The sequence below is a fragment of the Aotus nancymaae genome, unplaced genomic scaffold (genome assembly GCF_030222135.1).
Source record: "Aotus nancymaae isolate 86718 unplaced genomic scaffold, 86718_ANA_hifiasm-v0.15.2.pri h1tg000008l, whole genome shotgun sequence".
NCBI classification, from domain to species: Eukaryota; Metazoa; Chordata; class Mammalia; order Primates; family Aotidae; genus Aotus; species Aotus nancymaae.
Window position 1 is genome coordinate 6192988 of NW_026988419.1, and position 26812 is coordinate 6219799.

Below are 26812 nucleotides of genomic sequence, written 5' to 3' on the forward strand. Positions count from 1 at the left end.
TCGAAGTATTTTATCTAGGTTGCATGGAAAATTACAATTTTTTTAAAGTGACCAGAGTTAAAGAAACAAATTAGCTCATGTGTAATTCTTTAGAATTACTTTAACTTGAAATACAAGAAAGTGGAAAACCCTTACTATAGAATACAGATGCCTGACTTAGAGTGTTCTTCAACACAGATATCTTAAACCCAGCTGAGACTTTTAACCAAAGAGTGACTAGTTAGGGAACGTTCACCAAATAGCAATTCAACAAGATTTATGGTTGTAGGCTGAGATCAAATAGCATGTGTTACTGAAGTTGAATAAAATTCATTATACAATTATGAATTAAATGTCACTGATATCCTTAAAATAGGTACAATTCAATGCTATTTCCAAAAAAAAATTGGAAATATTTATGAATAAAGTCCTCAAATGACTTAGGTTTGTATTACATATAATGACCTAAGAACATACCCTCTAAAATCATGATTTCTGGTTTGGTTTACCACCAATAAAACAAAAAAGAATGTAGAGTCATCCACCCTAGAAATTCAAGACCTACATCTGCTTCCAAAACATAAGGACTAAATATTGAAAGTGTTTTTCTTTGTGGAACAATATGAAGAATTATTATGGAACACGGATTTTACTAACCTTGCAGCGATGCCACCTTGAGCAACGTCCCTGTTTACCTCAGTTTACTCGCCTATAGGAAAGAATGATAATTATATTATATGAGGATCTTTAAGGTTTTAATAAAGAAACACACATAAATCTCTCAACTCAGTGCCTCGCAGGTTGTAAGCACTCAATAACTGCTTGCTTTTTGGTGTTGTCATTGTTTGGGGTTAGGGTATATAATTGCCCTTATTCCAGGAATTTTTTTTTTTTCCAAAAGAAATAGCTTATGAACAGTAAGAGGATTTTATTAAAACAAGAGAATTTACAGAATTTGCTAGAGGGAAAATTAACCATATTTAGATTACATTTTCTAAGCTCAGAGATGTTATGGGATTTGATTAGTCAAAATAGCTAAATACAAAACTCACTTCTCTGTGAAACAGTTCTACCCCCATCCACACAAACAAGATAACTGGCATATGCACTCTTAATTTTGTTTGGAGTTGTGGAGGCATCATGTCCTGAAAATAATTTTAGGCTATTTTCTTTAAGCACGTTTTTGTGATTCTTACTTTAAAAAATGTTATTAATCCTCAATATACTGAAATAAAAATCACTTTCTTACTTTTTTTGTTAAAAGAATAACAACTTCAGAGTTTACTTGACTTTTTGATAAGCTGAGACCACGAACTATAAACAAGAAACTGAGAATTCTGAGCATTCACACGCCACACTCGCTGACATAATCTTATGTTTTAGAAACGTATTTTAGGTTGTGTATCCATTTATATTTGCTTCAAGAAAAAATTATTCATCCCTCAAACATTTGAGTGCTTATTCTGACAAGCGATTAGCCTTGGGGCTGAAAACACAGAAGAAAATAGAGACTTGTATCTACTCTTATAGCTCTTACACACGAGTGGGAGAGTCAGCAGCGTACATGGGAAAAGCTTTGGAAAAAATATTATTGTATAGTGTGATGAGAGAAAAAATAAAGAGTAATGTGGCAGCAAATAACTGGTAGGGAAAGTGGATACTTAGATAGGATGTTGGCATTTGAGATGAGACCTAAAGAAGAGAAGTTGCCAACCCTGGGAAGAACTAGAGTGAAAGACTTGCATTTTAAGCATTATGGTGATCTAGCCAGGCTCAAAAGTGTTCCCACTATGAGTCACCTAGAAATCCTGGATTAAATACAATAAACATCTTTTTAAGCACAAAGTTGATTAAAAAAAAAAAGAAAGAAAAGAAAAACAAATAAGCTTTTGTGATCTATTGCCCAGAATGGTTAATATAATAAATAACAATTCAGTATATATTTCTTTTTCTTTTTTTTTTTTTTAGATAGAGTCTCACGCTGTCACCCAGGCTGGAGTGCTGTGGTGCAACCATGGCTCCCCACAGCTCCAACCTCTGGGCTCAAGCGATCCTCCTACCTCAGCCTTTCAAGCAGCTGGGACTATAGGTGTGGACCACCATTCCTGCCCAGTTTTTTGATTTTTTTTGGAGATGGAGATCTCACTCAGTTGCCCAGGCTGGTCTCAGACTCCTGGGCTCCAATGATCCTGCCACCTCAGCCTCCCAAAGTGCTGATATTATAGGTGTGAGCCACTGTGCCTGACCTATATATTTCAAAACTGCTAAAACATTAGCTATTAAATATTTTCACCACAGCAAAATATAAGTATGTGAGGTGCTAGATTTGTTAATTAGCATGATTTAATCATTCCAGTGGGTAAACATATATGAAAGCATCACAGTGTACCCCACATAATAGATACAATTACTGTCAGTTTAAAAAATTGACAAGCAGGTGTGGTGTATTCCCCATGGATCTGGATGTTTGGCACCCCTGTCTAAAACAGCACCTCCTAAGAGCCCTTATCTGGAGAGATGGGAACGGAACGCTGTCTGCCATAATGATTTACCCTCGTTTCGAAGATAACGCTGATCTTAACAGTAGTAATTATAATGAAAATTTCAGAAGGAAAAGAAAAGAAAGAATTTGAAAACATAGTAAATTAAAGCTGACTCCGTGCCTTAAAGTAATGTCAGGTTAACAACCCTGTGAGAGCCTGGCAGAGGCAAAAGTAAAATCTCCAGAGAGTTAAGCCCCATCTTAAAGGATTTCAAAAAATAAAGCCCCATCAAATATGGGCTCAGAGTCTCAAACTGCAAGACACACAAGGAATCAAGGCACTGTAAGAAAGACTCAGCACAAACATGAAAAGACAGAATTAGCCCTACTAAAGTTCTCAGACACTGGAATTATTAAATACAGGATGTAAAGTACTTATTTTTAATATTTCGAAAAAATGTGACATACAAAATAGGAGCAAGAAAGAAACTACCATCAGAATAGAATGAGGTAGATATAAAAATCAAATACCACTACAAGAGACAAAAAGTGTAATAATTGAAATTTAAAACCACTAGATAGAAAAACATATTATTGAAACCAAAAACACAATGGCATACCTGCAGAGACAGCATTAAAGTTGAATGTGAAAGGACTTCTGTTTCCATGTACAATGAAGTTACTGAAACTGAAACTGAACTTGCCCTCCATCCATGAATTTTTTTTTTTTTTTCGAGACAGTCTTCCCCTGTCACCCAAGCTGGAGTGCAGTGGTGCGATCTTGACTCACTGCAGTCTCTGCCTCCCAGTTGCGAGTGATTCTCCTGCATCCACCTCCTGGGGTAGCTGGGATTACAGGAGCATGCCACCACACCTGGCTAATTTTTCTTTTGTATTTTTAATAGAGATGGGATTTCACCATGTTGGCCAGGCTGGTCTCAAACTCCTGACCTCAAGTGAGCCACCTGCCTCTGCCTCCCAAAGTGCTGGGACTGCAAATGTGAGCCACTGTGCCTGGTCCATCCATGAATAATTTATTTTTGATGAGCAGAATTAAGCAACTGCTTTCACACATTGTACAACAAGCAGCACATTGAGCGAAGGAAAATAAACATGATTAGCCCTATAATCACCCTCACTTTCTGTCGGGATTCCCTTTTCAGACAATAGTGCAAAGACGGAAATCCTGAGCGGAGTTTAGTGGACACAGTGAGGTGAGGAGTCACAGGCTGGAGGGAGATACACAGAGAAAGAAGAGGAATCTGCACAGGACGCCCCTGGACCCATTGCTGAACACTGAGTCATGCAGGCATAGGTACAACCCCATGATGCTAGGGAGTCGTAAGCTGGACAGTGCCACAAGCTCCCGTAGTACTGGAAGATGTTTCCAGAGTGAAGAACCCATGTTAAATACACACAGTACTCAGTAGAGACCCTGAAAGGATCACATCATAGAATTAAGGCTAAACTGCCCTAAAAATCAAGGCTTATCTACACTTGTTCTAACAAAACTTAAAAAGCAAGCATCAAAAAGATCAAGCTGAACTTAAACTAATTTAACCTAGAATAAACTCTAGGTTGTTTAAAGGAAAACAACGATATCCAGTACTCAACAACATGCACACTTGGAATGTAGCATCCAAGCAAAAAAACACTACGCAGAAGAAAAATATCACTCATAACAAGGAGTGTAAGCATCAATAGAAACATCTCCAGAAATTACAGAGAAGATATAATTAGCAGACAGGGACTTTAAATATGTCTTATAAATATGCTGAAACATTTAAACGTACACATGAATATAAGATTTGATGAAAGTTATAAACTCACAAATTAAGAAATATAATGAACTCTAAGCAGGATCAACAAAAAGGAAACCACATCCAGGCACATCATAATATAATCAAATTATTAAAAACAAATCGTAAAGAAATAATCTTAAAAGCAGCCCAGATAAAAAGAAGCATTACATATTAAGGAGCACAAATAAAAATGGCAGATTTCTTATCAGGAACAATATAAGAAAAAAGACAAAGAATGACAGCTGTACTGTGCTGAAGGAAAAAACCGGCAGCCTAGTATACTTTAAACAGATCAATCAATGAATGAACAGAAACAGAGAGGCCAATAATAGACACCCACAGATAGAGTCAATTGATCTTTGACAAATAAACAAAGGTAATATAATGAAGAAAAGATAATCTCTTCAACAAGTTGTACAGAAACAGCAGGACATTTACATGCCAAAAAAATCAATCTAGACACAAACATTACACCTTTTGCAAAAAATAACACAAATGGAGCACAGATCTAAATGTGAACACAAAGCTATATAACTCCTAGAATGGCCGGGTCCAGTGGCTGTAATCCCAGACCTTTGGGAGGCTGAGGCAGGTGTATCACCTGAGCTCAGGAGTTTGAGACCAGCCTGGCCAACATGGTGAAACCCTGTCACTACTAAAAATACAAAAATTAGTTGGATGTGTGGTGCGCAACTATAATCCCAGCTACTCGGGAGGCTGAAACAGGAGAATTGCTTTAACTGGGAGGCAGAGGTTGCAGTGAGCCAAGATGACACCACTGCACTCCAGCCTGAGTGACAGAGCAAGACTCTTTCTCAAAAAAAGAAAAAAAAAACTTCTAGAAGAAAAATCTAAATGTTCTTGGGTATGGCAATGAGGCACCAAATTGATAAACTAGACTTTATTAAAATTAAAAACTTTTGCTCTGTGAAAGACACCGTCAAGAACATGAGAAGATAAGCCACAGATTGGGAGAAAATATTTCTAAAATACATATCTAATAAAGGACTATTACCCAAAATATACAAAGAACTCTTAAAACTCAACAACATAAAGATAGACAAACAGTTTAAAATGAGCAACGTCATGGAGCTTTTCTGCTGTTCTTTTTTCCTAGTAGTTTTATAGTTTTAAGTCTTACCTTTAAGTCTTTAATCCATTTTTAGTTGTTCCTTATATAAGAGGTGAGAAAATGGTCCATTTTTATTCTTATGTATGGGGCTATCCAGTTTTCCAACACCATTTATTGAAGAGACCATCCTTTCTTCATTGGGTGTTTTTGGCACCTTTGTCGACAATCAGTTGATCATAGATATGTAGGTTTATTTCTGGACTCTCTATCCTATTTCATTGTCAATGTTTTTATCCCAGTAACATCCTGTTTTAATTACTATTGCTTTGTAATATATTTTGAAATCAGGAAATTCTGTCATTTTTGACAACATGAATGAACATAGAGGATGTTACATTAAATGAAATATGCCAAGCACAGAGAGACAAATGCAGTCTGATCTCACTTATATATGAATTTTAAAAAGTCAAACTCATAAAAGGAGAGAGTAAAATGATGGTTTCCAGAGGCTGGGAACTCGGGGAGGTGGACAGAGAAAGGAAGATTCTAGTCAATAGGTAAAAAGCTACAGTTAGACAGAAAAAACTTGTTCCAGTGCTCTGTTGCACAATAAAGTGACTACAGTTAATAATAATGTATCATATATATCAAAATAGCTAAAAGAGAAGGTTTTAAATGTTCTCATCAAAAATAAATAATAAACATTTGACATGATAAATATTCTTATCCTGATTTAAGTGTATCCTGATTCCATGGTGTATACCTAAATAAAAATATCACATTGTACCCCATAAATAGATACAATTATTATTTTTCAGTTAAAGATAATAGAAGCCTTTAAATGATCAAAAGACCTGAAGAGACACTTCACCAAAGAACATGTAAACAAAACAATAAGATATCACCACATACCTATTAGAATCTCAAAATTCAAAATACTGACAAAACCAGATGCTGAAGAAGATGTGGATTAACACAAACTCATTCATTGCTGATTGGAAGGCAAAATGGAGCAGCCACTTTTGAGGACACTTGGAGAGTAATCTCTGGGGTGAATCGTTTGTGTATCTTCTTTTTAAACACCATTGTCCCTGGATAATTGTTTTGTGTGCAGGCTGGGCTACATACATGTAACCTGTTTTTCAAATGATTGCAAGGAGTCAGTAGAAAATCATCATTCTCAAAAAACTGACATAAGAATAGAAAACCAAACACCACATGTTCTCGCTCATAGGTGGGTGTGGAACAATAAGAACACATGAGCATGGGGAGGGAAGCATCACACACTGGGGCCTGTTGAGGAAGGGCTAAGGGATGGAGAGTGGGACAGCAGGGGGTGGGGAGGCTGGAGAGGGATAACATGGGGAGAAATGCGGGATATAGGTGACAGGGGGATGGAGGCAGCAAACCACCTTGCGATGTATGTACCTATGCAACAATCCTGCAAGATCTGCACATGTACCCCAGAACATACAGTACAAAAAGAAAGAAAGAAAGAAAGATAGATAGATAGATAGATAGATAGATAGATAGATAGATAGATAGATAGACAGATTAATAGAAGAGGTGGAAAAGCTGGCTGATGGGGAGTAATGCTGAAAAGGTCAATGGGATCCAGGGCAGCAGCAGAAGGATCAGCCCAGGGAGACTCCACCTGTGTCCAATGACATCCTGCTTGCTGGGGTTCTGCAAAGCAGCTCTGTGAAGTGTGTGTGTGTGTGTGTGTGTGTGTGTGTGTGTGTACACGCGTGTGTGCTGCCTCTCTTGGTAATAATATCTTGCCCTTTATAGTGACAACTTTGATGCCAGAGATGTACCAGAGGCTGAATCCTCTACAGAAGCCAGAGCCCCTGAAGAATCCCCCAACCCTCCAAGCAGCAGCGAGGAGAGCACAGGCAGCTGGTCCCAGCTCGCCACCGAGGAGGACAACCCAGATGACACAAGTAGCTTTCTGCAGCTCAGTGAGCGATCCATGAGGTACCTGTTCTTCCCTTGACTTCCCGGGGAATTTAGTCTCAACACAGATTCTAAAAGTGCATCTTAATGGTTCTCTGCAACGGGTCCCTAATAAAGAGAGAGCGAGAGAACAAAAAAAGGAAAGCTCCCACTATATCAGGGTGCCTGCCTGTCATGATTTGTGCTGAGAGGTATCTTAATATCCAGTTATGGCTGAAATTACTTCGGCCGTAGTTAAGAATGAGCTCTGTTCCCTTCCCTGCAAGCCCCAGCTAGTACAGTCAGTGATGATAACGTGAATTTTTTTAAATAGTGAGCTGCTTGTACACCCAGTGTGTTTGATACTTTCTCTCTGGTTCATTTACATTTCAGATGCAACACAGGCTGGGTTTACCCGAGGCAAGTGCTTCCCCACTGTGTTGTATTGTTTAGCCTGACTGTTCCTCCCTCTATCTCCCCTTCCCTCTGTATTGTTCCTCCCAAAAAGCTAGAGAGAAGGTTAGGAGACATCAGATGTGGAAGGCCTCAAGCCAGTCAGGAGACATTAACTAAAAACTATTCCTCAGTGAGGTGGAACCTCTAAAATAATCTCTGTGTTTCTGCCCAAAATCTTATTTGATACTGGACCACGAACTTTGCACAGAGGCCAATTGGAAAATGAAATCAGCCTCTGGGTGTATGTATGAGTCTTGGAAAGTTTTATTTCTGGGAATTTAGTCTGTTTAGACTTAACATTTCACAATGTTAAACAGTTTGTCAGAACTTCTAAAACTAGTGGGAAGTATTACAAGATAGAAACAAAAAGCAAAAAGAACTCGAATCTTTGGACTCGACAGCAGAGGTTTATAGGGTGATTATCTCCAGTACAATTTTGAATCATCAGGTTTCAATATATAAATATACCTGGTGCCCGCCCCCCACCAAAGCTAAGAGGAGAATTTAAAATTGAGGGCATCTAGTTGACATATTTTCTATTCTTAGAATATAATCCACTCTTGCATATTCAGGAGAAAACTGTCCCACTACACAACATACCACCACTCACCTTTTGAAAGCCTTGCTTGAAAGAGACATCACTGGAAATAGAGAAGGTGAGAGGAGACTGAGTGTTTTGGCAAAACTGGATATATTTCATTTCACAAGCACAAACAGAGCCTAAAAACTGGCTCAGCTTCGCTATGTTTCAGTAAGTTCCAGGCTAGTAACTAGACCGTATGCTGATTGTGCACCCTATGAAAATAATGCCATGTGCAGTCCTCCTTCTCTACAGTAGAAAAGGTACCAGGTGTTGCTCTCTCTTGAAGACTGGAAGATTAAGATAAAGGAGTGATAAAACATTGACATCACCCAGCTTTGTACTTGCAGGTTCTGTAGTCTCATTGGAAAGTAACAAGCCAGATGCACAGCCTGTGAAATCCTATGCAATGTCCCTGAGAAGATCCCCCAAATGGGTCGGGCACGGTGGCTCACACCTGTAATCCCAGCACTTTGGGAGGCCAAGGCAGGCAGATCACAAGGTCAAGAGATCGAGACCATCCTGGCCAACATGGTGAAACCCCATCTCTACTAAAAATACAAAAATTAGCTTGACGTGGTGGCACGCGCCTGTAGTCTCAGCTACTCGGGAGGTTGAAGTAGGAGAATGGCTTGAACCTGGGAGGTGGAGGTTACAGTGAGCCGAGATCGCGCCACTGCACTCCAGCCTGGCAACAAAGTAAGACTTTGTCAAAAAAAAAGAAAGAAAGAAAGAAAGAAAATCCCCCAAATGGCAAAGGGATAACACAAGTCCACTGGTTTCTGTCAAAAACCAAGAAGCAAGCAGATAAGCATTCTGGTGTCTCCTCCAGCCCATGTTTTCAGAAGTTCTTTCATCTCTGCAGGTGTCCCCAGTAGCAAGAAATCTCTTGCTGATAGATAAATACCTTCATTGTAGCTAGAATAAAGAATAGAGGCGTACTGACTATTACCATCTCTGTGTGATCTACCAGTTGTGATGCCACTTCAGAAACTACAAATTATTATTATTATTATTATTATTATTAATATTTGCTGAGCCTGTTAGTCTTATGTTTCATTATGATTTCTCCTAATTTGGTCAGAAATAGATATTAATTCAGGTATCCTAGACACAAAGCAATATTTTCCTGGGGACCAAAGGAAGGAGCTTGTACGACAATGGAACATCAGTGTCAGCAGCATGGCAGAGGGTGGAGATGGGCATTAATATGTAAACTTTTGCTTTGTCAGCAATGGCAACAGTAGTGCCACTAGCAGTCTTGGCATTATGGACCTGGACATTTATCAGGAAAGCATGCCAGCTTCTCCCATGATTAAGTAAGTAGCCACTGAGATGCAGTGATTGTGAGACCACTACTCCAATTCCATCTGGCAATCCATTTTGATCATTCAGGTTGTGCCCAACCACTGACCTCATCATGTCTGTACTGCTGTGGTTCCATGTCACTGGAGCAAGAATTCAAGCCTAGAATAGGCCCTGCACCCCGCCACCTGCTTTCTGGGTTTCAAGTCTGCCCCCTGTGGAATAATCATTTCAGATAACGTGTATCAATATCATCCAAAGTGTATGTCATTTTACCTACCTAGAAACAGTAGCAAAAATCCATTTAAATTATACCATGCCAACTACAGGAGACTACTCTATAGCGTTCACTGTAAAACATAATCGCTTCAATAAAATCAAATGTGAATGGCTTTTCCTTTACATGTGGAAACCTGGGGTTACCACTACTACATGTGTCTAATATTAAATAGTTGTCATGCTGGCTATGTGTCATTCTCACCCAGTGACTATGCTCTCCTTAATATGGGGACTCCCTTTAGACCAAAGGAAAAAAGGATTTAGAGAAAGACAAGTACGTTTAGGAATTATATACTTCTCAAGGTAGAGCACGAAAAGAGAGGGCAGCATGAGGTCCGGACTACTTCTAGAATATGTGGTTATTCTGCAAAATTAAAATGATTGACATCCAGTTTTGACCATTGTGATTTCGCTTACGATTTGGAGATTTCTGAAATTCAGGACAATAATAAACAAGTATAGGCCGAAGTTGCTCCCTGACCTATTTTCTCAATCACTCTCTATAGCTAAAGCATTTTTATCTCACCATTTAACCAGGTGTGCTCCTCAGTGGCGGAGGGTGACAGTGGCTTTGTTGCTCCACACAGCCATTATTCACAAGTAGAGACGAACGATCATCTTGGTTTTTTGTTGTGTTTTGTTTTTTGAAGGAGAAACCAGAAACTGAAACAAACAAAAACTACCTTGGGGTAAATTTATTTTTCTCTTTCAGGAAACATTTATTTAGCTACTTTTCCCAACTTTCTCTGCAGTATGAGCCTATGAGCCTATGACCCCAGGGAAAATCTTTATTCTGATAAAGCCAAGACGTCACCTCCATTCAGCATCCTACAGCTCCATAAAAGCAGAAACTGTGCCTACCATTTGTCATACCCACTACGTCACTTGCATACACTTGCATAGAGATCTAGAAGAAAATCTAGATCTTTGAAAAATCAACATTTCTGCAAATAAATAGGTATGAATACTCTTTCTCTCAATATCAGGAACACAATGGAATTTTTCAGCCATCTCTTAGCAGTAACAGAATGAGACAATTGTTTATCATCGAACAACACATTTTTAAGGGCTCCTGTACTCTAATTTCTAGATATGACAAAAATACAGGCTAACCACAGGCTTCCTAGGATAGCCACTTCCTTTCAGCTGCTGGCCATATGTTCTTACTTTAGAAGCATTTACCAAATCCTCCCACTACATGCAAGGCTCTGTAATAAGTGCACACCATATGAAAACACCTCCGATATTAAACTCTACCATATCTAATTAAATACTTCCATTATGAGTCCCTATTCTAAACCACCCCAGCCTACTACACTTCCCCAATAAAAAGAAAGAAAAAGAAAAATTTTAATTGAGATATTTTGCTGTCAAATTTAAGTTCTGCAGTTTGTTGGTTGTCTTTTTTCTTATTTCAGATCAAAGAACCATATACACGTAAAATTCCTTTTTAAATAAAAATACAAGCTATGTTGTGATTATAATATAGAAAAAACATTGTGACAAATGGGAACACACGATTCATTAAATGGAAAGTAAAATGCAGAAGAATAAAACTGCAAATCAGAACTAGTTACCTACCAAATCTCTGATTGTTTAACCCTGTGAAGGTTTGTGGTAAGGAGGTTGAAGAGGAGAGAAGGATGCCTCTCTCAGAGTCTCCCACACCAGTTATCCTAACTAAAGTAACTTGAGTTATATGGCCTGTTGCTGTTGTTGGAGGAGGACATTTATTGCAGACCCAGTGATCCTACATAATAGCCACACTGGTATTTTCCCAGCATTACCCCACTCTACAAAAACAATAAATCCAGAATGACCTTCAGAAGCCTTTAGATCAGTAAGACCCATCGCCTCATCTTTCATTTACAGCTTCCTCTTCTAAACATTACCAACCATATACTGTTGTTTTCTCCCAAAGTGAATTAGTAGAAGAAAAGGAGATTCTTAAAGGACAGTCAGAAAGCATAGAGGGTAAGCCACCTTCCCATACTTTTGACACATAATTGACTGGGTTCTCCCTTTGGAAAGAGGGATAAGACTGTGGTTGTGTCTGTGCTTAGCATCTGCATCTGGACTGCCCATGGGAACAGCCAGTCCCCAGAGGAGCCTGCTGGTGATCAACTTTGACCTGGAGCCAGAATGTCCAGATGCCGAGCTCCGAGCCACTCTGCAGTGGATAGCTGCCTCCGAACTTGGGATTCCCACCATCTACTTTAAGAAATCTCAGGAAAACAGAGTTGAAAAGGTATCACGTTCCAGGTTTGGGTAGGATATCAATAAAGCTTTGTGTTCTTACCACCACTGGAAACTCAGTAAATGCTCAGTTAACCCATTTCCATTTGAATTATTTGATCCTAACTGTTTTTGACCTCAAAATTGTGGCTAGAACACTGAAATCTTCCACTGGTGTAAATGTAATATAATTAGTGTTTCTTTGATCCTTAGTTTGTCTTAGCTAGTAGGTGGTGATGAGAAAAGTAAATTGAGGAGATGGGAACTTTTTTAGAGTCTGTTAGTTATTGTGTTTTCTTGTTCTGGGACAAACTTCTTCATAGCACTATTTTAAATAAAAGAAAGAAGAACCTGATATATAATAGAAGCCAAAGTGAGGCCACACTGATACCTAAAACAGGCCAAAAGATAGCATTTTTAATTCCCTTCCAAATGGGTTTGCATTAGGAAGACTTTTTTATTATTATTATTCTCCACCTACCAGAAATATAAAGCTAGGGAAGAGATCCTTGGCCAACATCAAAATTAATAGTACTGTCACTCTAGTTCTATATCTCTAAGACCATTAACTGTGGTAGAATCTCAGCTATTAAGAATAAGGCATGAATCTGTCTCCCAATGTCTTATTTTCTATAATTTAAAAGTAGACTCCTTTTAAAAGATTTCAAATTAAAATTAATATTAGTTTTCTATTGCTGTGTAACAAACTGCCCCAAATTTACCACCTTAAAACAACACCTAGCTCTGTATGCCAGAAGTTCAGCTGTGATCTTTGCTTAGGTTTTACAAGGCAGAAATTATGGCGTTAGCCTGCCTGGGCACTTATCCAGAAGTTCCAGGGAAGAGTAAGAGCCCAAGCTCCTTCAGGTGGTCGTGCTAATTCAGTACCACGTGGTCATAGGGCTGAGCTCCTGTTTTCCCACTGACTGTCAAAGAGGGCTGCTCTCAGCACCAAGAGGCCACCCACATTCCCTGTCGTGTGGATCCTTTATGTCCTCTTGGTGTCAATCTCCCTGATACCTTCAGCCACCAGCCCAGGAAAAACTCTGCCTTTAAAGAGTTTGTGGGATTAGGCCAGACACAGTGGCTCATGCCTGTAATTTTAGCCTTTTGGGAGACTGAGGTAGGTAGATCACCTGAGATCAGGAGTTCAAGACCAGCCCGGCCAGCATGGTAAAACCCTGTCTTTACTAAAAAAAAAAAAAAAAAAATTAGCCAGTCATGGTGGTAGGCACCTGTAATCCCAGCTACTTGGGAAGCTGAGCCAGGAGAATCACTCGAATCTGGGAGACGGAGGTTGCAGTGAGCTGAGATTGCACCACTGCACTCATCGTGGGCAGCAGAGTGAGACTCCATCTCAAAAAACCTGATAGGTTTCTGATTAACTCAAAGGTAACGGATAAATCCTTTTTGCCATGTAAGCTAGCGTAATAAGTGTGTGATCCCTTATTCATGGTCCCAGGGATGAGGGTGAAAAATCTTGAGTACTGTTTTAGGAGCCTATCAAGTCCCTGGGAGGATTTTCGTGTCTTACTGTCACAAGGTGCTTCCATGTGCCTCCTCCTACTTGTTTCTCAACAACCCTGTGAAAAAACGGAATAGATATTATTGTCCCTTTTTTACAAAGGGGCAAATCGGGTACATGAGTGATTTCCCAGGCCAAGTCCCCACGCCCTGCTTTCTCCATAAAATACTCCTCAATAGTTCTTTATTTTAAAAGGATCTTTCTCAAGTTAAATGACCTTGGGCTTACAATCTGGATTCTTTTAAACTGTGTAATTTCATTTTAATTCTCAGTGCCAAAATCTAGCAGCCTGAAATGAAAGTTCTTCACCCTCTTGCCCCTGCTTACTAGTTAGAACAGCTTCTCTATTTCTGCATCACTAGTCCATGGGATCAGCTATTGGAAAAATGGAAAAGGAGACCTAATTAATTTTTCTTACCCGCCCTCACTTCAACTTTTTTCCAATTAGTAATTAACACTCCCTTTCATGCCTATGCCTGCCTGCTGTTCTACCCAAGATTATTCTAGGCACCTTCCCATACTTGTCATACCTTCATTTGCAAGGTGTTGAGTGGTTCACTATTTGATAAATTCTCCTCCTACCTTACCCCTCAGCTGCAAAGGGTGCAATAAAAGAGCATACTCACTGGTGACCCTACTCCCATGCCATACACTGTCCCAAAGACCCCCTGCTACATAGAGGGGAGAAAAACATTCTCGGGAATACATTCCCCAGCTCATGGGAAAATGAAAGATGAGCTGGTTCTAATTCTATCTCCTGCCACTCCTTGAATAAGAGCATGGCATGGTAGATTTTCAGGTGGTATCTTAATGGAATCGATATTTGTACAATGTATCTTCTTAAAGGAACAATGATATGTGAATATATGTCTCATAAATCCCCATTTGGTGCAAGGGTAAGAGGTGTCTCACAAACACCCAGGTTACATAAATCATGCCCTGACTTGATATTTGTTTATCCTGACCTGATTTTCAATTCTCAAAGAGAATGCTCATTTTTGCATGTAAGTATTTTTCTGAGAAAATAGACATTCCACTAATGTTATTAAGAAGAATATTAAATGATATTTCACTCATTCAATTAGCACCACATCAAGAACCCTAATCCTAAATAATGTAATTTTAGGAACAAAATCTTCTAATTTTTTTTTTTTTAGTCAGCTAAGGCTCTCTGCAGATAGTGGCTTTTCCACGAATGACTACCATTTGTTGCCTGTGACTGAACTGGTTAAAGAAAGAAAACCCTTAAAAAACGTTTTGATCATCTTTCTTTTATCAATAGTATGTTTGGGGACCTTATTCTGGATGTTATTTAATTAGCCATGTAGTTAAATGGCCATTTTCAAGTGATGTACAAAAGAAAGCATGTCTTCCATGGAGGCTGTGTCATATGAGAACAGCAGTGTCTCATTAGCTTCTCATCAGCTTGGAGAACGTTAAAGAAATGTCTCCACAAATTCCAGAAAATGTCATCTTCCCACTGTCACTAGGATATTGAACAACATTCACAGATGAATCCCTGAGTTCCTATTTGTGTGAATTCTAAAAAAAATTTTGGCAAATTAGTCTATGTGTTTTATTTTATGGTGTTCCCCATTTACTAACCGTCCTGCCTGTGAAAAGGGAGGTATGTGTTAGGGAACAGGGTGTCATGAATTCATAATGAAACAGCTCATCTTTCCCAGCACTGCCCAACACTGAGGCTGATGGGAGTGACTGAGCTGAGCCACCATGGCCTGAAGCAGTCCCACATCTCCCACCCACCACCTATATGCCCACTCAGTCACCACATGATAAGAAACGCACCCCATGGCCAGCTTTTATTTTGCTGCTTGCCCTCCACTTTGCCACTCCAGGGTCTTTTCAGCCTTTTCCTAGATCTATAGCCTCCAGTCATTTTTGAGGAGCACTCTAGTAGTAGAAAATTATTGAGCAGCAGCCTCAAGATATGCATGTTTAAATTATATATGTGAAAATACATTACCTGAAACTCAAGAACGAATACTTAGAGAAAGTTCATCCTCCGTGATGCTAAATGTTGATCCATATCCCAGTCTTCTTGAATGTATTTGACTCACACTTGGTCTTGCATCCCTTCTATCATTCAGCAAATATGCATGGAGCACCTACTATGTGCAGGCACAAGATATGAAAAGATGGCTAAGATGTTCTTCTGCTGGGAGATTGCTATCTGTGCTTGCCATCTGCCTCTCATCTGTCTCCCTTTTCACAACATCCTAAAACTCTTTAAGACAGTGTTTATGTTTCCAGGTATTAAAAGTTAAGGATGTCATTTTCCAGCCTAGGAAATTGCTTTATTTTGATTCAGCCAATACAAGCCAAATGAGTACAATAAAGCACTGATTTCTGTAACTGTGCAAATAGTTGGTACCATCACAGCTGGGAGAAGAAATGTAATTTAACAGTGGATCTCTGTGAGACAACTTCTCAGTAATTGAAACAAATTAGCATATTCAAACTGGAAAGAAACTAGCATTCCAGTTTCTAGTTGATCTCTAAAGTCTGAGAAAACATATACCCAAAAAAAAACTTTTTAATTAAAAAAAACTTAGGAAAAAAAAAATTGAAGAAATAACAACTGAACCACAATCCTCATCTTTTTGTCAAATAAGGCTCTCTTCCTCATAAAACAATGACAAATGTCCAGCCTATTTTTTCTCCCAGTGCTCCAAGTAAATATCAATTGTATGTTCTTCTGCCACCAAGATGCAGAAAGGTATAGTGGTGGAAAGAGCATTGGAGGGAAGTATTAAAAGACCACGATCCTACTGGCAATTTTTCATCTTTCAAGGCCACATCTTTTTCATTGCAAATGCCCACATCATAGAGTTGTGACAGAATCAAATGGGATTAATGTTTTAAAGTGTTTCCTACAGTTTCTGGCTTTCATTATACACTTCTTTCCCCAAAAAAGTACCTAAGGCATTAGAGAGTCCTTCACACTGGACTTCACCACACAGTTTCACGAAGAGAATGACTTATAATTATTTCCCCATCTTTCTTCCCTCCAAACCCACAATTCACTTGCAGTCCAGACTTTCTCTCTAGGTTGTGGTCAGTTGAACTGGTACCAATAACCAAGTGACAAATCTAAGGCGTTTCCTCCATCTCTCCTGTTCCTGTGGCTGTGGAAAGCCAGCCTTCCTTGATCCTTGACCTCGGCCGGGAGGGTGAGGGAGTTGCTTCTCAGGATGGAATGAGGAACCAATAGGTGGCCCTGCTTCAAAGTTTACCACTTGATTTATTAGGCCAAAACTTACATACCCAATGAGATCTTATTTGTGATAAAAATAGAAGGGACTGAGAACTGTAATATACAGTCCTGTTATAGAAAATCTAACCCAGAAAAAAGCAGACCCGAGAAAACACTAAATGTCTAAGAGACTGACTCTTAAAAAAAGAATTTGCCTTAATTTCACCTAATCCTCTGCAATCAATGAATGGCAACTGCTGTGAAAAAGAAAATTAAGTTGACAAAGCTCAATAATAATCTGAAATCCTTAAAAAGAAAATGGATTATCCTGGAAAACAGTCCTCCGACACTAGAGACATTTAAATATAGACTGGAGAGCCACTGGCTTTGCAAGGGTGGTTGAACGAAGTGGCTCTGAGGACCGTCTATGCTGCGTGAGCCCTAACTCTCTGTTTTATTTTAGTTTCTAGATGTCGTGCGACTGGTTCATCGGAAGTCCTGGAAAGTGGGCGATATCTTCCACGCAGTTGTCCAGTACTGCAAAATGCAAGAGGAGCAGAAGGATGGGAGCCTGAGTCTCTTTGACTGGCTCTTGGAACTGGGATAATAAGGCAGTCTGCCCTGTAGCGCATTCTTTCCCTTTATTCCAGCTTAGATTACAGTGGTTTGTTCTAAATGCTCTAAACAGTCTCAAAACATCACATCACATTAGCAGAACTATAAAAAAAAATCTGCTACTCAAATCCACTGCACACAGAATAAATTGGAGGAAAAACAAAATATAGGTCTGTCAAAATTCATACAACTTGTGGGTGATTTCCAAAGAGCTTGGATTATAAGGGCTAGACAAAGAGAAACTTCAGTGGGGCCCAAATTAGAGCACTTATAATGAGACCCAGTCTCCAGGAAAACAACATTCACATATGTTTAATTATATAAAATAATTGGTAATGTCTCTAAATAGGTGAACCAACTAGAAACAAACTCACTGGTCAAATAATTTTTTGAAGTATCCTGTAACCTATATTTTACTTTTCTGAGTCTGTTAAGGGGCTGCCAGCCCAGAGAAATACTTAAGATATGGGTGTAAAATCCCCAGGCCTTTATAGAAAAGATTTCCACTTTCAAACCAATGTTGGTGGACACTGATAAAAGTATAGCAGCATCCTCTACTGAGGTGATTTCATTTATTCCCTGCAACCCACTGATAAATATCCCACTTCTCCCAAACAGTATCTGGGCTCTTAGCTAAGAAGAAAACTATTGTCAATTGCTATTCAACTGAAGAAGAGGAAGATAAAAGATTGTCTTGTTTCCATCCCTGTATTACTTGGGCAACATGACTACATAATTCTTACCCTAAGAGAAAGCTTTCATATTTTTTTTAAGAAGTCTTTTCAGATGAAATCTGCTTGTGTTCTTGAATAATATGGAATACAAACTTTCACTTTATTTTATTGTAAATTATAAAGAGATCATTGTCTTAAATAATATATTGAGTTAGCTTTGAGCTTTCTAAGATATAGAGATTATTGTCTAAAGTCACATATTGACATTGAGCTCAGTGGTTTGTTTTATCACCAATGTGCTGGTACCTGTGCAGCAGACACCCCACTCCAGTGGCATTTATAATGACAGAAGCAGGGTAACGGTCTTATGTTTGACATGATCAGTTAGGATCATAGACTTTCCCTGGCTGGTAGATATTAGCCTTGAATTTGGGGTAAAGAAGATTTTGCCACATTTCAGTTGTTTTAATAACAGAGATCTACTCTTTTGAAAAATAAAGGTATCTAATGTTCCCCTAATAAGTCTTCCAACTAAATGACCTACACTGACTTTTATTTTCTTGATCAAAGAGGTGTTTATTGAGGATTTCTGGAAATACTATACTTTTACTCTATTTTTAAAGATCACAAAGTAAATTTAAGTGTGAACAGGTTCTCATACCATGAATGCTGGCCTCACCTGATCTATCATCCACATTTTGAAATGCCAAAAAAGCCTCCTCGTAAGCCATACTTCCTTCCCCACTCCCATCCTGGGATACTTGCCCAGTGCTCATTAGGCATTTGTTATCAAATAGTCCAAATTTAGGTTATTATGCCTAATTTCATACATTAACCAAATGCCCAATTTTAAAAGATATCCATCAATTCATGCTAAAATGTGCTTCTTTGTGCTAACAAATGGAGAAGAATACGCTTATTTTTTAAACAATCCCAGAATATTGTGTGTAGACTTTTGTCGTGCTCGAATAAATGTTTACTTATCTTACAAAGCACAAATACTGGACTGTAACCACGTGATGAAGTTATCTATGTTGTACCTAACGTTGCAAATTAATCAATAAATCTCTGTTGTCAGATTGTCGATTATTTTTTCTGCAAGAGCTTTAAGCATCTCATAGAAAAAACAGTCACAGTACAATTGGATAAAGGTGGATATATCCCTCAGACAAGTCATCCTGCTTTCATTTTTTTGAAAAAGTAAATGTTCTTGGCTTAATTTGTTAAAATCAGTAATATTCATGGAAATCAGTTTCTCAAACTTGGCACTATTGACGTTTGGGACCACATCATTCTTTGTTGTAGAGGGTTGTCCTGAATATCGTGAGATGTTTGGCAACATCCCTGGCCTCTACCTACTCGATGCTAGTAACTACCCTCTCACAGTTGTGATAACCAAAAATATTCCCAGCATTGCCAAATGTCCTCTGGAGGCCAAAATCATCACTGGTTGAGGACCACTGTTGTCAAGAATGCATTGAAGGATGAGGGCCTGAGTCTCCATGAGGTGTTAAAGGAGGAAGCACCTTAAGCTGTCTAGGGAATCTCTGTAGGAGCCTGAAAACCGGGCATTTTCCTACCCAAGGCCCATAGGGTGTGGCTTTTACCTTAAATCTGGGGAATAGGAGAAAGAGGCACAAGACAGACAAGGAATCTACAAACCTGGGGATAAACCAACCTAGACTCAAGTAAACTTGAAGTAAAGTTGTCAGGGTTAGAGGTAAGTGGATGATGCTCTTTGAATTCAGGAAATAAATTATTGGAATATATGCAAATAAAACATTGAGAATCATGGGCACTTTGTTTTATTCACTAACAAGGAGGCATGAACATGCTTATGTAAAGAAGAATTCTCCAGTCAGCCAGGGAATATTGTTAAATAAAAACAAACTCTCGATGTTGGCAAAGAGGCTTTTTTAAAAGGATTATGGCAACCAGGGTAGGGGAACTCTTTTAATGGAGGATGGAACTATTGCAATAACAAGAATGCTTCAACCACAAGATCTGCAAATGTGTTAAGGGTTAGGCAGAAAGGAGTTTTTTGTTTGTTTGTTTGTTTGTTTTGTTACAAAGAGGAGTAAACAAGTCTGGAAAGAACTAGCTGTGGGGAAATGGGATGGACAGGGTGAGCCAGTGAGGTGGCGTGGTCATACAGTAGATTAGAGAATGGTTTATCTTGAGATCAGCCTGGTCTCAGGAGGAGGCCTCTTCAGGAAGGGCTGTATGATGAATCACACTGAGGAGGGGCCAAAGTTCAGGGAACCAAGGGAAGGAGAGAAGCTTAACTAAAGTTTAGTTACAAGCATTTGTTTCTCTGGGTCAGTGGGTACAGTTTGGCTCATTCTTTATGAGGTAAAAATGAGAATTTGGAGGGTCTGTGTGTGGTCTTGTTAGAAGTAAGCCAGAGAGTGATCCATGAGTCTAAAGTCATATGGGGAAGGATGATTCCTTGCACTAAGCCATTTCTGAAACATTCTCCTTGGGGAAACTTTGTCCATATCAAAGACTCAGCAGAGAGTCCTTAGGAAACCGTTGTCCTTGACATCTCCTTGGATCCCATTGTCTTCCTTTCCCAGTGTAAGTGCGTATCCATTCATTCAGTAGACACCTTCCTAGTCACTACTGGGTGTTGGGCATCATGCTAGACAGTTGGAATGAAGATCTGAATTACATTTGGCACGGCACGTAGGAGCTCACAGACTGTAGGGGAAATGCACACATCAAAATCTAACAGAACAGCATAATAATGGCTATAATGCAACTCTGTATGGACTGGTGAGGCAGGGAACACTGGAGAATATTTATTGCTACCTGGTGACATCTGGGGCCACTTCCAAGGAGAAAATATTTGAGCTCAGCTTTGTGTGTGAGAGAGTCATTTAAACAGCTTAGGGGTATGAGGGTAGGGGGAAGGGACTCCAACCTGCTGAAGAGAGGACATGCAGAGCGGAAAGCCTATGAGCAGTAGTCTGGATATGCAGCCCGAGGCACAGCTGGAAATTTGAGGCAATTGTAACATAGGTATGAGCTGAGGGAGGAACCAGGTGTGAAGCTGGGAATAGAAATTAAAGCCACATTTTAAGAGGCTTTCCATCTATGCCAAGGAGTCCAAAACATATTATTCTTTTTTCTCCAATAGAGACAGGGTCTTGCTCTGTTGCCCAGGCTGGTCTTGAACACCTGGCTGGTCTTGAACACCTGGCCTCAAGTAATCTTCCTGCCTTAGCCTCCGTAAGTGCTGGGACTACTAACATAAGCCACTCTACTCGTCCCAAAATGTGTTATTTCAGCATGAATCATTTTAATCAAAAGAGATGGAAAATCAGATGTACATGTAAGAAAAATAACATATGTAACTATATTTGTGGGCCACTGAGTTTTCTTACATTTGAGATAACGCCATGAAAGACAGCTTTGTTCATGGGCATGTTCATGGGTAGAGGGGTTCCTCACAGTTTTGTGATTTTTTCTTCTCATATAGCACTCTGCATCAGGGGTCTCTAAGACCAACCTCAGACTCAATGATACGCTGGAAGGACCCACAGGACTCAGAAGCCATGTATCCATGGTTATGATTTATCACAGCAAAAAGGAATGAATTAAGCTCAGCAAAGGGAAAAGGCACATAGAGCAAAGTCGAGAAGAAACAAATGCAAGGTTCCAGTGTCTCTTCCCAGTAGAGTTGCACAGGATGCACTTAACTCTGCAATAATGATACATGACAACCCATGCAAAGTGTCACCAACCAAGGAAGGCTTAGTGTCCTGGTTTGGCACTGGCGGTCAGTCACGTAGGCATGTAGCAGCCATGTGACTGGCCTCAACTACTCATGCTCCAGCCCCAACTACACACCAAAAATGGATGTTTATGATACATCCCATTATTAGAGTATATGTTGTGGTCAAAGTGGCATAGCATGGCCCAAGGCATTAGGCATACAAAACACTCTTACCAGGTAGAACATTCCAAAGGCTTGGTGCTTAGCTCTTAGGAAACAGCCAAAAGTTGGTCCTGAAAATAGACCTCTTTGGGGAATGTGCAGGATTGGAACAACCCAGGCATCTTGAGTTTACCTTTTCCTGAACAAGCACTTACCACCACCTGCCTTCCAGCATGGTACATTGTGTGCAGGTGGTCTCCATTGCTGATTGAGAATTCCTTGAGGGCGAAATCACATTTTACTCATCTGTGAGTTCTGCCATAGTCCCTAGCACAAGAGCAGATGTCATGTAGACCTGGAAAACTAATAGGCCTTGGGGAACTGAGGCCTTGGTTTACATCTGATAAAGTTCAGCCATTAATTCTAAAACAACAGTTTTAATTTTATGCTCTTCTTAGCTTACTAGAGACAGCTACCTGGCATACAAAGCCGCTCAGAATTTCTTATGAAATTACTTTTGGATTCAAGCAAGTGAAGCATTCTACAAACATTTGCATGTTACTAGAATTGTATAAGATGTTTGACCTAAAATATTTTAATACCACAAAACTGACAGTATTTTTAGAAGTATTAGAACCAATTTAAGTGATATTCAGGACATTACTAGCAGAACTTGGAAGCTAATCGAGTGCAGGCAAGTTAGAATGAAACAAACAGAGAAAGAAAAACATCCTTGGAAGCTCACAGTTCTATGATTTGTTCTTCTCGTATAGCACTCTGCATCAGGGGTCTCTAAGACCAACCTCAGACTCAATGCTATGCGGAAGGACTCGCAGGACTCAGAAGCCATGTATGAAATGTTAGAATGGAACAAACAGAGAAAGAACAGAGGAAGAAAAACATTCTCTGAGCCTCCCTCACTCTCAGTAAAACTTGTTTATGCACAAAGAAAATGTTAATCTATTTTTGTTGTTAAGATATCCTTTAACCGACTAAATTTTTTCTGAATAGTCCCTTCAAAAATGCCATCACAAAAGTCCTCTAATTTCACATTCTCCTTTTCAGGGTTCACAGCTCCTTCCTGAGAAAAGGGAAGGGAAGCCCTTCTGTTCTTTGGAGATGGCCTTCCATCAAACAATTATCAACATGCTTTTATTTCTTTTTGGAAGATTCCCACCACTTTGTTGACTCCATCCCATTACTATACCCTTCATTCTGCCAGTTTCTGGTCCAGAACATGGCAAGGACTCCAGATTTTACTATGAGGCTCTGAGCACTCAAAACCCAGGTGCAAAGATTGTTTTATGGCAAATTGCGATGTCCTTGGGCTGAACATCTGGCCCAAATCTTTATACACACACAATCTGTCTGTCTCTTAGCGCATCACAAACAACAGCATGCAGAACAGATAAAGCAGAAACAACAGTTTCTGTCCTTACAGAGGAAAGTAGAATTAATGGCTCTTTGTTGAGACAGAATAAAGGTGGATGAAACCAAGACAGTGTCTAGCTTTAAGTGCCCTGGATCCTTCTCCAGGCCCATGTGTGACGTTTGTGAAGGATACTCTTGCTGACTACTTCAAGCAACAGGACACAGTTATTTTAAACCTAGCAATATTTTTAGTAATCAAGGCAGTAGACCACACATTGACCTTTTATGAAATGCACAGAAATGTCACAAAGAAAACCCACTTCACTGAATTACATCAGTTATTACCTCCTGTATTTTTAATAAGATAATAAATAAGCAGAACCTTATTTTAAATTTTCATTGCAGGGATATAGTATTGGAGAGTTCCAGGCTCTCCAATATATTTACCAAATGTTTTTGATACTTTATTTTTTATGTATGTTTTAATATAACAGGTAAAGTGTGTAAATAATGTGATATATGAGACCATTTCTAACTGAACATTTTGTACATTGCTGTCTGTCAGAGATATGGTACCAAGGAAGGAGCAAAACAGTTGTCTGGGGTGTGGCGTCTAAGCAAAGCGAAGGTTAGAAGAGGCTTCCTCCTAAACATCCACGAACGGTTTGTCTCTTTGTTTTCTAAATGTCTGGGGCAAGAGGCAGAGAAACTAAATTTTGAATAATTCTGCCCAAAAAGGTTAAGAAAACTGAGTGTTCAGTGAGGCAAAGAAAAACATGTAGCTATAATTCTTACCAATTTTATTGCATAGGCTTGTATTAGTCCTTTCTCATGCTGCTATAAGGACATACCTGAGAGTGGGTAATTTATAAAGGAAAGAAGTTTGACTCACAGATCCTCAGGGCTGGGGAGGCCTCAGGAAACTTAACAATCGTGGCAGAAGGGGAAGTAAACACGTTCTTCTTTACATGGCAGAAGCAAGGAGAAGTGCGCAGCGAAATGGGGGACAAGCCCCTTATAAAACCATCAGATCTCGTGAGCACTCACTATCATGAGAACAGCATAGAGGTCTCCACCCCCATGCTTCAGTTACCTCCCACCAGGTCTCTCCTACAACACATGGGGATTATGGGACCCATAATTCAACATGATTTGGGTGGGGACACAGCCAAACCATGTCAAAGCTCTTTTGAAGACCTAAGGAAAGTTGCAAATACACAAAATTTAGGGGTTATTGGTAGAACTTCAGGGAGCTGTTCAACCCTTTTTCATAACTCAGCTCTAGTTTCTGGACAGTAGGGCTCATGTCTTCTTCATTTGCTTTCACCTTCCAGATCCTACTTCTGGTTCCTATCCTCAATTGTTTGAAGAAACCCCACCCTTGTGGAACGCATGTATTTATGAGGAAGGCAGATCAAAAGAGTCAGATTCTGACCAGAAGGAATGCTATTTTAAAGGTTTTTGGGTTTTTTGTATAGTACATGTTCTCATCAAGATTATTACAGAAATGCAAATTAAAACCACAACGAGATATCACCAGTCAAAATGGCTATTAATAAAAAGTCAAAGCTGGGCATGATAGCTCATGCCTGTAATCCCAGCACTTTGGGAGGGTGAGGCAGGTAGATCATTTGAGCTCAGGAGTTCAGCCTGGCCAAGATGGCGAAACCCCATCTTAACTAAAAACACAAAAATTAGCCAGGTGTGGTGGAGCATGCCGATAATTCCAGCTACTTGGGAAACTGAGGAAGGATAATTGCTTGAACTAAGGAGACAAAGGTTGCCGTGAGCCAAGAGTGCACTGCACTCTAGCCTGGGTGAGAGCGAGACTCCATCTCAAAAAGAAAAGTCAGAAAATAAGAGATGCTGGTAAGGTTGCAGAGAAAAAGGTATGCTTGCACACTGTTGGGAGTGTAAATTAGTTCAACCATTGTGAAAAGCAGTGTGGCAATTCCTCAAAGAGCTAAAAACAGAACTACTGTTTCAACCCACCAATACCATTACTGAACATACACCCAAAGGAATATAAATTGTTCTATCATAAATGAACATATGCAATAAATGCATATGTTCATTGCAGCACTATTCACAATAGTAAAGACATGGAGTCAGCCTAAATGCCCAGCAACAGTAGACTGGATAAAGAAAATGTGGTATATATACACTATAGAATACTACACCAGCCATAAAAAAGAATGACATCATGTTCTTTGCAGGAACATGGATGGAGCTGGAGGCCATTATCCTAAGTGAACTAATGCAGAAACAGAAACCCAAATACTGCATATTTTCACTTATACATTAGAGCTAAATGATAAGAACCAATGGCCACAATGAAGCAAGCCACAGACACTGGAGTCTACTAGAGGAAGATGGGTGGGAGTGAGGAAAGGATCAGGAAAAATAACTGTTGGGTACTAGGATTAGTACCTGGGTGATGAAATGGCCTGTACACCAGACCTCTGTGACAAGAGTTGGCCTGTATTAACAAACCTGCTCATTACTCAATCAAACCATGTGAATTTGTTCTTTCTTCATCTCGATTTGCTGACAACTGAGGTAACAGTTCTAACCACCTGCCACTCAAAGTGGATTGAATGCATTACTTTCCACTTGAAATATTACACCATTTCAACAGAACTATATATGTATACCTCTGAAAAAATAAGAAGCTGTAACTTATGCCTGTAATGGCCTATTAAGCATTTTTTGACATTACAGCCCAGGCTTTGGAGTTGCCCAGTATCCACCTTGCAGAAAAGAGAGATAAGAAGGTGAACTCAGCAGAATGCCCGGCATTCGTTTCACTCACTCCACTCATTAACCACTTATTCCACCAATACTTAATTCGACACCAAGCATGCTGAGCACTGGTCTAGATGACGCAAGGAAATGCAATGGAGAACAGAGAAGATCTTTGACATTTTAGAATTTTCATTCTAGTAAAGGATATAAATGATGAGCCATAACAAAAATATATTAGTAACATATAAAACTTATTTGGGCATATAGCATCAGTGAAAAATGTAGGAAGAAGAAACTTAATTTAAAAGCAGAGCAAGGGTTAAAGGGTAGTGGAAAATGTTCATTTAGATTATGCCTCCCCTCAGTGGTTCCAAGGGCCCTTGAGTAAATTTGAAAGTTTTTGAAGAAGTCAAAGAGTGTCACTTGAGATGGCCCCTGAGGACTACTCGCTAGTCAATCTCAACCTGGGATTGTTGGTACCAAAGAAGGAGGTGATGAGAAAGCCAGCTACTGTCTGCACTTCCATCAGTGAGAGGGTCTGTGCTTGCTTGTTATAACCATGAGAACAATCCTGGGAGCAGGGATGGAAGAGGAAACTATACGTCCAAGGACAGTAGTGTGCACAGAGCCAATGCGTCTCTATTCTTTGGACAGTTTTTCCTC

At 39.5% G+C, this 26812-nt stretch overlaps 1 protein-coding gene across 5 annotated transcripts in view; it reads left to right on the forward strand.

The window, feature by feature from the left end:
- SPHKAP (SPHK1 interactor, AKAP domain containing) overlaps positions 1–19232 on the forward strand; it is a 169016-nt gene extending 149784 nt beyond the window's left edge. For 3 of the 5 annotated variants that reach the window (XM_012446151.3, XM_012446152.3, XM_012446155.3), the window contains 5 exons: positions 7127–7312; positions 9539–9625; positions 11812–11864; positions 11954–12138; positions 17328–19232. In XM_012446151.3, coding sequence (XP_012301574.2) covers positions 7127–7312; positions 9539–9625; positions 11812–11864; positions 11954–12138; positions 17328–17471 — 655 coding nt within the window. In that variant the 3' untranslated portion in view covers positions 17472–19232. The remainder of the gene's footprint in view (positions 1–7126; positions 7313–9538; positions 9626–11811; positions 11865–11953; positions 12139–17327) is intronic. The other 2 variants (XM_012446153.3, XM_012446154.3) reach the window with 1 other exon arrangement.
- Positions 19233–26812: the final 7580 nt, after the last annotated feature.